General features: G+C 40.1%; 1 protein-coding gene across 3 annotated transcripts; it reads right to left on the bottom strand.

Moving 5' to 3' along the window:
* On the bottom strand, positions 87-11,149 carry LOC109848420. Of its 3 annotated transcripts, none has more exons than XM_020417895.1 (5): positions 10,994-11,149; positions 10,643-10,909; positions 9,862-10,554; positions 4,445-5,536; positions 87-3,362 (listed from the first exon to the last, which is right to left on the bottom strand). In XM_020417895.1, exons 2-5 carry the CDS (start codon positions 10,803-10,805, stop codon positions 460-462), a joined length of 4,851 nt encoding a protein of 1,616 aa, XP_020273484.1. In that variant the 5' UTR covers positions 10,806-10,909; positions 10,994-11,149; the 3' UTR covers positions 87-459. The 3 variants fall into 3 exon arrangements, with proteins under 3 accessions (XP_020273484.1, XP_020273486.1, XP_020273485.1); XM_020417897.1 differs by having other exon boundaries at positions 87-3,359; XM_020417896.1 differs by having other exon boundaries at positions 10,643-10,896; positions 10,994-11,146.

Raw genomic sequence — 12,723 nt, 5'->3', positions numbered from 1 at the left:
ACACATCCCCAGCAAGATAAAACCATAGCCTTAAGGTTTTATCACCATGAAAAATCAAAGTGCCAAAATACAGTAGTTAAGGAGCAGGTCAGAAGGCATACCACCCTGGCTAGTCAGTTCAACAAATCAAGGTCTGCTGCCGAATTTTTTTTTAAAGTCAAAAAATAGCAGCAAACCTGCAGAATACATGGGGAGAGAATGCTTCACTCCGTATGCCGATAAAAAACAACCGACGCATAATCTAAACTAACGAAAACCCCGTTGCCCGGGGATGAAAAAAATAAAAATAAAAACACTGCTTAAAGCTATCAAATAATATGGACAGAAAAAGCAACCACCACAACTCCCCTCCTGTCTAAAGTTTCATTCAGGTTACAGAACTAACTATTGTACAACAAAGGCATGGAGGAAAATCAACCACCCCACCCTTCTCCTCTACTTCCTCGCTTTTTACCGCTGCTATCTGCTGTTCACATCTCTCGTCCATGACTCAACTTCTCCTGTGTATAACTTAGCAATTTTGAGTGCAGCCACCGGGTCGGAAACCCCATTACTACCCACTAAAACACTTCGGCTTCCCCCGTTAATACCCAGCCTTGCCAATGCTGGTCTCCCCCCTTGTTGAAAACCTGAAACCAGTTCGAACCGACTCCTCTTCTGCATCTCAGGCTGACCGTATGCTTGCTGATAATTCTTTGCAGCTCCGTTGGCGCTCGCAGCACCACTGGAACTAGCAACGCCTATGTCCTTTGCTGGAGGATAAAATGGCGTCCCCGCTGAGGAGCCTTGATATGCTGCTAGCATGACGGCTTGCTCCGGCAACGATGAGAATCCGGTTTGTATTCTACTCCCGTCCCAATAGCCATAACTTTGTAGAGGAACCTCTTGAAGGCTTGACTGGGAGATGCTCTCAGCTTTGGGGGGGAATAGGGAGCTGCTGCTTGTTCTGCTGGTTGATATCGTCACAGTTGCAGGTTTCTTCTGTTTTTGGGAAGGTGGCTGGCTATCAATATCCTGTGACGAAGAATTCGACTTCTGATGGGAATGGGGGTTAGTAAGAATCTGACCAAAGAGCTTCACATCACCAGTTCGGTGAGTAGACTGCTCCTCTGTCTCCTGAGATGGATTTATTGAGCATGGTCTTAACTGTGAGTCTGATTTATCCTCCTTACTGTCAAAAAATAATACCCCAGGCCTTGAAGGTACTGAACCTTCCCTCTTCTCATTCTGAATATCTGGAACGAAGTGCCGACATAGCTGAGAACTCAAGCTTCTGTTCAAATGACCTTCATGCATGGTTTGTTTTCCACTGCTTATAATTGCCTCCCTCTTCGAATCTTTCTGGTTCAATGCCTGCACTGGGTAGCCACTTAGAACATGTGAAGATTGATGAACCTGATTCAAGTTGATTCTCGACTGACGTTGCTGACATAAGTCTTTAGAGGCTGACCCTTGGTGCGGCTTAAGCACATGGTCATTAAAATCAAGGGTCGAGTGAGATTGAACTCGGAAGGAGCCGTCAGACCAAATGGAAGAAGGTTCAGGCATCACTGTGCTCAAAGGCGCAGAGTAAGACCGCTCCTTTGCTGAAAGCAACTGAGATCTCTTCTGAGAAAGCAGATCCAGAGGCATTGATTGCTCATGGGTGGAAAAGTTGAAAGTACGATTAGGGCCAACCTTCGACTTAGATGCTGTATAAGAATCAGTTTCTTTAACAGTGGACTCCACAGAAAAAGAAAAGTTCACACTACTGCTATTATAAGTGTCAACCTTCTTTTCCTGCCTCTCCCCTGAAACAGTCTCAGACATCATTGGGACTTGCTGCAACTCAACTTCACTTTTCAACTTCGAAATAACTCCCTGCTGGACCTCATCAGTAGTCTGAATCTTCATTTTCTCATCTTCCGAGAATGACGAAGAAGTGTCATTTTCGACTTTGCCCACACCTCTACCAGATTCTGCATCATCATGAGAAGGTACAAGCTCACCGTGTTTCACTACAGCATCGCCAATCCCTTCCATAACTTTTGATTGAAGATTTTTTATTTCGATTTCCACCTCCTCAACTCTAGGAACAGACTCTAGTCTGTCAACCTTGCCATCAGCTTCCTCCTGATTAAATCCTCCTGCCCCATACTTACATGACCTGTCAGTTTCAGCTTTCGAGGAAATATTACCATCATGAATAATCCCTTCAACGCCAGTATTTGTCACAGACTGCATAAAGTCCGGATCCATTCTGGAACAGGACTGTGTACTGCAAATTGCAGAGTCCAATTCTGCAGCACAAGCATCATCTGTATCACTCCTTCCATTCGCATCACTGACAGGCGTGCCCCCATTTCCGGACCCTGGATGGATCTGATCTAAGCTGAGACACTTTCGAGCTTTGCTGAAGAAAATCCTACACTGATCCCTTGACTTGGTTCCAACACACTGTGAGATCTTTGCAAAATCCTTACCATACGAGCTCAAAGCTCTGATGAATATGGACTTTTCCTCATCAATCCAATCCAAGGAGTCTCCAGCACAGCCTTCATCTGAGCAAGTGTCTTCCTCTTCAATCGCTTGGGTAAATTCTGGTGTTACAGGCATGTCCATTATAACACTGCTCATCTTTTCTGGAGGTGAAACTGAACTAGTAACACAAGAGCTCACTGCCTCTGAAGAAAGAGAACCATACCCAGCTAGAACATCTATACCTGCTATTTCCTTTTCGTGTCTCGATATTTCAGCTTTGCCAGGCCTTTCAAAAGAGTGGTGATGGTAGGTCCCACGAGACACTTTTGACCCATGATAACTAGGAATAACAGACCTTCCTGTGTACTTCTGTTGACTCCTTCCACTGCTGCTGTTGTGTGCAACGGCCACTGATACTGTTCCTAGCATATCAAGAGACGCAGCATTAGACTCACGATTCCACTTTTTCCCTGATGTTACCATGTACATGTTGGTGGATAAGCATTGTCGCTGCTTTCGCAGATTCAACTGTTTCTTCACCTCTCTGAAACTTTCTGACTTATGATTCTTGTAGTAGAATTCAATGCAGTCCGCAGTTGTTTTATGGGTTAGGAAAGAAGAAATTTTGGCAAAATCTTTGCCGTATGTGGCAAGCATATCCATGAAAACTCCTTTCTCCTCTTGTGTCCATGGATTTATCATCAATCTTTGCTTCTCAAAAGAAAGTGGGTCTTCTATCAGGTTATTCTTCGTAATGAACCTAGAGAAACTCCTCTCCTTCTCATCCAATATCAGAGCTGGCATCTTCAAGTTTTGCCTGTGAAGCTTAGCAAGGGAATCAGACAACAGCCTGCTGGTAAAATCCACAATGTCCGCTGTAGGAACAAGAGTCAAATTACCTGCTGCAGTGCCATAAATGATTCAGAGACAATACAAGATACGGTCAGCTGGGTGAATGATAAATATGGAATGATAAAAGGGCAGATACAAAACCAAAAGTGTATAATACTCCTGTTAGCTTTCAATTTCATAAGCTTACATAAAATGAACATAAGCGAAAACAGTAATCAGCTAGCAGGGTTGCTTCAACTTATCTCGAACATCCAAACTTAATTAATAAAAACATTAAAATATAACCAATGTTATAAATAAAGGCTAAAGGTATCCAAAAAAAATATTAGCAGCACATATGATTGTAATATAGATTCAAAGCACACCATTCTTTGTAGTAGATGCATCTTTATGTTCCCCATGTACGTGCAATAGGTAAATGTATAAAAAAATTTGCACCCAGTGCGCAAATAAGCACCAAAAAGAGAACTAACTGAAACAGAGAGGTTACTGGTGTAAACAAAAGCAGGATAATTACAACAGATACCACATAATCCTCTTCCTAGCATACTAAAGTTCATCGTGACATTCCTGGATTTATTTTCCACAAATAAAATTATTGAGATAGATTACTCGATAATCTTTCAAATGTAATGATAGGCCCTTAAAAGAAATTAACAGCGAAGGCCGCACTCTGAAAGAATCTAAAGTGTAATGATCATGCATGACTTTGTCCAGAAGGGAATTAAGTGAAGAACAGATCATACTATTTATAAAAAAAAGATTAAATGGGACCAGAAACTACAATAACATAAGAAAAAAATAATTTTGTAATCAGGGAGTATTGATCCAGCAGTAATTAGGATGAACATGACGACTCTTGAACACACGTAAGAATCGACCAAAGAGTAAAATCCTACAATGAGAAATTGCAAAAACAGCATACAACACACAATAAAATCAAACATGAACAAAAAGAAACAACAAACCTACTTATCAATGAGTAGGGCAGTCAAAATTTGCATATGCTATGACAACAACATAATGCCATTTATAGAAAGACCTAAAGGAATTATGTAGCAGTTGTTGATTATAAATATACCAATAAGTAAATAAAAAATAAAAAAACTTTTGCAGCAAAAAAAACACTAACCAGGCAATGTGAATCGGGAGCGGATAGAAGAACGGTGTTTTTGTGAGCTGCTCTGTGCTGAACGGCTGCATAATTCAAAGCGCTTCTGTGATTTTGGCCGTTGCTTTCTCACAGAGAGAAGTCGAAGATCCTCTTTCCACAAGTGGTGGAATGCCCTGAATTTAAGAGTAAGAATTCGCTCCTTGAATTTAATTTGATGTTTGCGCAAAGCAAGTTTTTCTCTAACTTGCATGGCATTCTTCCTGAAGGACAACATTCTATCCGGTCCCCAAATGTCAGATTGTTGCCAAGCCATACACAAGGCAGCATCAAAAACATGGGAACACTTTTTTGCAGCTTCCCTATTAGAAGCCATAATTAAAGCTACTAAATTATTCTCCACCTTTTCATTTGAACCAACATTCAAGTCAAGATTAGCATTGCTACTGGCTGCGTCTAAATGACTGAAATGTTCAGAGCTGTTCTCTTTCACTGTCCTTTCCTCAAAATCAAGGGACATTCCTCCCCCATCGCCTGAAGATGTCGATTCACTATTATTATGAGAAGCTGTCCGCAGGATATCTTTGTGTGACCACTTCGCTTCAATTTCAGGTTCACCGGAGGAACATATTGGCAGAAGTACTTCCTCAACCGCTGCTGTTTCAGAAGGATTTACTGGAGTTGAGTTTGATGAAACTTGTACTGAACCATCATCTGACTGCTGACAAGGCAATGACGAACTGTCAACTTTTATTGCTAATGTAATTTTGACGGGCAGGATCACTCTTTCCATCCTGTCAAAGGACTTCAGTTCATTCTCCAACGAGTCAATTTCACATTCAGTTCTTTCCAATTCCTTGGAGATGTCGGCTTTAAATAATGGTAATTTATTTGCACAATTATTTCTATTGGAAGAGGAATCACCAGTGCAAGCATCTTCAGGTTGCAACATATCATTAAGTAATGAAGCTAATGTAGATATAGGAGGCAACTCATCTAACTTGGTAAGAAGTTCTTCCCAGTGATTTTGAAGACCCACCACAGATGTTTGACTGTGATTGTCTGTATCATTATCAATGTTTGTTACCTTACTAAAAGGCATATTCTCAGTACCTGCTCCAATAAATAAAAGACAAATTATGACATCAGTGAAAATGCCTGATTAGATAATTAAACATCATCAAGATAACACAGAAGGAAGTGCATAATTGAGTACAGTAAATGCAAAAAATAAGCGACTACTGAACAATCCTCTTGTCCAATAGATTCATATACAGACTGAATAACCTATCAGCATTCATGATTACAATTAGCATTATCTCAGTTGATTAAGAATTGCGTACATAAGCAACCTCATGACATGCCCCCACTATAAACGGATTATGAAGTTTACAGGTTGAGTACAGTAAATCAAAAAATTAGCGACTAATGAACAATCTTCTTGTCAAGTAGATTCATATACAGACTGAATAACCTATCAGCCATTAAGATTACAAATAGCATTATCTCAGTTGAATTAAGAATTGAGTACATAAGCAACCTCATGACATGCCCCCACTATAAAAGGATTATGAAGTTTACAGGTGCATATAACAAAAAAGAAAAAAAATTGCATACAATATAAAAAAATTACAAATACAAATATAAATGAGCGTTGAATTGGAATTATCCAGGTTATAAAAAAGAATGATGGAGAACAGTGTGATACGAGACCAACACTAACACAAGATAACATTTCACCAATTCAGACTAATTACAAAATGAATGAGAAAATATCCTATCAACAGTTGTGATTACAAAATATGGCATTCAACTGCAAGGAAAAACTCAAATAGCAATGTTCCACTTGACTTACGTATTGAGAACATAAGCAACTTTATGACATTAGACTATACACGCACTATAAATGATCAAATAGCATAGTTCACAGTTGCTTATAACAAAATTTAAAAAGGAAAAAACATACAAGATAGATAAGTAGGAATTTCCCATGGCATACAAAAGAATGTTGGAAAACAGTGCGATATGAGGCCAAAACTAACACAAGATCACTCTTAACACTTCTTGCTATTTCAGACAAATTAATAGCGATAATAGTGCAATACAATACTAACACTGACAATATCAATCATACTTAAACAGTCTTTAGCTTCGGGAGAAGTAATCTTTGCATATGATGCCTTCCAAACAAGGCACTATCAGGAAAAATCTATCCAAGTAAACAGAGATAAGTAGTTGAAATAACAAACACGTTAAGCATTGCTGTAAGGGTATATTGAAACAGAACATAGGAGTTCTCTTCAAGTGTCCTAAACTAAACGTGCAAGGAATCTTCCAAAAATCTCATAAGGGGACACAGCTGCATTTTCGTTCAATTGCCCAATTGCAAGGGAAAAAAATATTTAGCAAAAGTGGTCATGAAATTCAAATGATTTAAGTTATACTTCATCAAGAGCAAAGTTGCATGGATACCGGTGTTGGTACAGGTGCCGGTACAAGACATGGCAAATTTGTAAAATGTAGGGTCCAGCGATACGTCTACACACATTGAAATTAATAATTTCCACCAGAACATTATTGTTTTTCAATCCATGTGTTATTAGAATTAAAATTCATGTCTCATTTTTTAATCTTTTATATTATTTTGATTATTACAAATTGAAAACTGGTTGTTTGTTAACTAGACACCCAAAAGACCCTTTAAATTCATAGTTTTGAACTTGGGTATGCACTGAAACGAACCGGACCCATGTCTAGCAGGTTTAAGACATGGATGTAAAGTGCGGGATATGCATCCAACAAGTATATGACAAGTTTTTTAAATTAAAAGTTTATCATATAATTGAGTTACATGTCTCAAAATTGTATGCTTATATCCAAGGAGTGTCCATGAAGTTTGGGTAACGGGTAAGTGCCGAGTATGTGTCCGGTACAGGTACGACTTCATGATAAAAGTACCCGGGTAACATAGTCTAAGAGTCTCTTTTGTCTAAGAGTCTTTTTATCATCTTGCATATAGAAATCCAATAAGCGACCTAGGTCTCCAAGTGCTGACAGTCCAACACATCAAAAAAACCAAAACAAAAATCTGAAGTTTCTTAGTAATACTGATTTACATCCAAATGATTATTCAAGGGCAAAATATGAATAGTTTATCATTTTCAAAAATGATGAAAAAAAAAGGAAGTTGAAAAGATATGGTTTTCACCTTTTTAAAACGCTCCTTGAACAAGGTAGTACTTCCAACTATTTGGTAAAAAGTTGCTTGGGTGACTGAGATATCGCCAAGGATTACAAAATCTCTACATGCTAGGCTAGCTACCAACAATCATAACTACCAAAAAAGCAAATTAATAAATTGCTTAGTTTGAATATATATTTGCATGAACACATATTGTTCATTGCCCTAAAAAAATTCTATGGAGTTAGTCAAAGTCCTAGCAGCATTGCACAGAAGGCCTGCTGCCGCAGATGCAGGAATGAGTGTTTGGAATAAGAATGAGGACTAAGGAAATCAACCCATCTCAGCTTGTCTTTATTTTCCACATTCAGCCACCTCCTTCAATGTCTAGGAGGGATGCTGCCAGCATACCCATTGAGAAAGGGTAATTCTCGCAATGAATCACACCTACAGAAGCACTCCAGGTTGCATACTGCTGTTACTGTGACCAGAATCCGCTGATAAAAGGAGGGATGAGGTCTACATGAATTATACATTAAACGAGTAACGAAAAAAGAATCATGTTGTCCACGCGATCAGCATTCGCTATTTAAGGGGTAATAATCTAAATGAATTGTGCCTGACAGGGCTAATGTAGAAGCATCCTCCTACTGTTGCCATCCTCCTACATTACCGCCATCAGAACCCACTGTGGCAGAACGGGTTGATAATCTAAATGGATATACAGATCAGGTTCAATTCTACAAATTAAAACAATGAGTGCTTATTATTTACAGAAGGATTTGGAACCTTAATTCAGCTAACATTCATTGTATTGAATTGGCTATCACTCATCAGAAACTCAATCTACGGGATTACAAATGTCTCGTTTTCTTCAAGCATGCACCCACATGGCCCCATATCATGTGTATATTTCAAACTTAAAAACACAGAAACAGCAGGCAATGTTAATGTACTACATGTTCCTCTATTGTTCACAAAGATCAAAATTGAGCACACAAAGACATAGTGAAAGCCTCCTTATCCCATGATTACTATTCTATATTAAAATTGCTCGGTTATGTTCTATAATGCTTGTGTTAAATAGTTCACACAATACCCTTGCATCAATTCCGTAGGCATCTGCCAGTGACCCTTAGAGAGCTTCGTATCATGATAAAAGTTGTCTAAAAAACAAAAACATCATTGTAGTAAATAGACACGTTGCAGTAAGTTTCAAGAAGACAACTATAGCGAAACGCCATGGGGAAAGTACAAGTGCAGACAATCTAATACACTGGAGAATCAGGTACCATGAAGTACAATATCAGATACTTGGCTTGTGAAGAAGTTGCATCCAAATGTGGCTTTCATACAAAATCTAGGAAGGGAATCTAACAGCTTAAAGGTGATATTGTTTTGACTCTAAAATATACATGAAGCTTCAGACTCACCAGGCCACAGGTAAAAGAAGAAGAGCTGATGAACTTACCAAAATAGAATCTTAAGGTAAAATAATTAGCTACATTTAACAATTAACTTGTTTAATGACTGAATATTCCGAAGTGCATCTTATTACAAATGCCATATCCACAGATTCCCCAGCCTACCATTTTCCGCCTGGATGGAAGTAATAACTAAAAAGATATAAACACCTGCTTCTGGACTTAGAAAAAACAATGAAAAGGAGAAAATGTCCTTTGATAAAGTATCCTAATCACGAAACAGGGCCTAAGAGATGAGAAAAGATAAACTTGTCTATGGTCGAAGATGAAAATAAAAAGCAAGCAACAAAAAGATTCAGCAAAGAACAAAAAAACGAATCAAGCAACAAGAACATATGTGGCTAAGTCTAGCCTTCTTCAAATCTTCTTGCACGAGATTCTTGGAGAAAAGAATGAAAAATTATTCCACAGATCGGGCACACCATCAAATTTTCCCACATGACGGGGACATAGTAATCAAGGATAATTTTGAAAATTGGGAAAGTCAAGGCCTCCAACTTCCCGAGTTGAACTTCGCACTCTAGATTTCCCGAGCAGTAAAATTTACATTGTTCATCAACCACAGAGATCCATAAAGAAAATAGTACGCAAAAATTTACAAATCAACTGATAGATTCAAGAGAAGTTCACGAAGTTAGTCCTTAGTATTGAATCACCTAAAAAATTAAGCGTGTTGGGGTGCAAATATCTATCCAAACAAAATCCCCGCTAAAATGTGCTCATAGCAAACAAATCGTTGAAACTAAAAGAAGGAAATGGTGAACTTTACTTACCAGGAGAAGGGCAAGCAGCAGAGCAAGGAGTCGCTGGGGACGTGGATCCAGCAATCCCCATAACCCTCAGGCTAGATTCGCTAACTTGATCCTTCCCACTATTTGAAGATCCCTCAACCTTCTGCTTCTCATATTTCGCTAATCCCTGGCCCCATGTAAGCCTCGGCTTCTTTTTTGGCACGCCGTCCTCCAAAGGCGCTGGCGAGCTCACTGGAGACCTCACCGGCGTTTCTTTGCCCAAATTTGGCACCGAAACCTCTAAAGATCCATTTACAGCCTCTTCAACGTCCGATCTGATAGACTTGGAAGATGAGATTGAACTTTGACGGCTCCACTTCAGAGGTTTCCAATCAATGGACCCTAAAGAGTTGTCCTTATCCCGATACCGGTCCCGATCTCGATCCCGATCTGATCTCTGATCATCACCACCACCGTGAAGATCTCTCGATTGAAGAGGGGGAGGGGAGGTGATGGGAACGGCGACTGACCTCTGCGAAGTCACGTGACTAGGCTCGTAACCATCAAAATACGGAGATCGACGGAAAGATCCACGGCTCTCCCTACTGCTACTCCGTCCTCCGTTATACCTGCCGTTAGACGACCTGTAACCGTCGTCAGACCTTGACGGCGTGCATCCGTGGCCGTTAGATTCATCATACAGCTGGTAATAACTCCCGTTTTGCCGATGATAACCTAAAAAAATCAATAAACATCGTTAAATCTCAAGAAACCCAAGAAATACTCCAAAAAACCACAGATCTGGAAAGTTCAGGGGTCTTACTCGGCGGAGGACGGCGAGGGGAAGCACGGGGAAAGTGATAGGGGTCCCGCCACCGCGAGGTAGAGTTACCGCCACTTAGGGCATCGTTGGAGGCGATTCTATCGTGTTTTCGGTCTTTGAATACGAAATCTTTGCGATCCCAGGGCAGAGGTTCAGGCGGCATGAAATTAAGTAGCAACAAAGGGGCATCGATTGCCCCTGTGATCCCAAACCAAATAATAATCCAAATCTCCACCGATTCCAAGGCTGAGACCCTAGGATTCCGATCTAAAAGAACATTAGAGCGCTAAAATTAGTCAAATAAGCAAGAAAACTAGGGAAAACCGTTGAAACCGCCGGATTTTAACGCACCAGGAAGCCGCCGACGTTGCCGCCGTTAAATTAAACGGAGAAGAGGTCGCCGCAGTTTGCCTCCCTTTGCGTCAGGCGTTATCTTGAGCTTTGGAAGAAAGAGGACGAGAGAACGTGAAGCGATAAAGGAGAGAGAGAAGAAAAGAACCCAGCCCGGACTTGAATGCGCTCCGAACCGAAAATTAATCTCCCCTCACGTCCGCGCAATTAATTTATTTATTATTTATTTAACTTTAAATAAATATCCCCACAAAATAAAATATAGTTTTAAATGCGCCCCTTCTGGCTTGATACGGACTCCAACAAAATACTACTGACCCGCCCCTAAAGTTAGAATTAATTATGATTCTTGCCATTCCCTGACAACCCCCAATTGCGCGCGCCAATAGATTCGCTTCCCTCTTTCATTACGCGAAGTTAGGGTTTCCGCTTTTGACGCCTTATACTCTCTCTCCCTACCGCTGGATCGCTGAATGAACGGTCTAGATTCAACTAAGGTCAAGGGACGTTTTCGGAATATAATTTCCACTAGGATTCTCAATCTGATCTAGAGGTGTATTTTGGGAAGGCGTATATTGGGAAGCAGGGGCATTTTGGAAATAATAAAATTGACGGCCCTTATTATTGACGGACACGTAGGGGCATCTGGGAGAGCACCGTTACTAACGGCTGTGATTGTTGACCCGGTAGAGGTATTTAAGGAATTCACGTAGAGCAGGAGGGGTATTTTGGGAAGTAAAGGAAGTTCCGTGTCGGGATTCTTCTTGTTTCGGTCAACAGCAAATGAGAAAAGAGAGGGGGCGAGATTTGCACCCACGTCGGAGCCCGCACGTGCATGGTCTCGCTCGGGGTACGGGCACACGTGCCCTTAACACAATCCTTAGGGCTAACGTGGCACACAGTCTCCTCGCGCTGAAAAAATAAATAAGAAGGGTATTATCGAAATATTTCTTACTATTAGGCCCCTTCAAAGTGAGCTTATAGAGTGAGAGAAACCAAATTAAGCAACTCGTATAACGGATGGGAAACTAAATAAGACCCTAGCGCATCGTCATGCTTCTGATCGTAACATCAGTTTTATTTTCGCTCAATTGCAACATTGCACTGATACAATTTATAAATGATACCAGATAACTCATCCCTAAATGTTAGCTTGTAGAGGGAGGGAATCCAAATCCTTTATAAACCTACATCAAGTCACACATATAACTAATATGGTTAAATGAACTCTAACGCAATTTGAAACAAAGTATAAAATTGGGGATCCAATAGTAATTTTAATATTTCAAGGTATTCGAAACAATTCACGAGAAGTGTAGCAATTTTAACGCAACAACAATTATAATATTTCAAGGGATTTGGAGCAATTCGTGAGAAGTAAAACAATTTGAAGGACCAATTGCAAGGATTTAGAAATTTGAGGGACTATTTTGAACACCCAAAAAGAAAAGTTACCGTAATTGAAGTTTTGTCGGCCACGAAAATCGAAAATCGAAAATCTGAAAAAATAAAGGCGGCTTTTTCCAAAAGGAATGCAATTTATTCTTTGCCCACAGGACAAGCATGGTGGGGACCGCGAGAGGGATGGGTGTCAATTTGTGTGTGTTGAATTTGGACGAGCGGGATTTGAGTTTTAGAGCGTCGCTAGGGCGTTCGTTTTTGGAGGGAAAGTTGATAAGACGATTTTGCCCTTGGGAAGGATTAGAGTCAAATTAGATTTGTGTTTAGAG

This window comes from Asparagus officinalis, chromosome 7 (genome assembly GCF_001876935.1).
Source record: "Asparagus officinalis chromosome 7, Aspof.V1, whole genome shotgun sequence".
NCBI lineage: Eukaryota > Viridiplantae > Streptophyta > Magnoliopsida > Asparagales > Asparagaceae > Asparagus > Asparagus officinalis.
Note: the sequence above shows the minus strand (reverse complement) of the source record. Positions and strands in the feature narration are given on the sequence as shown.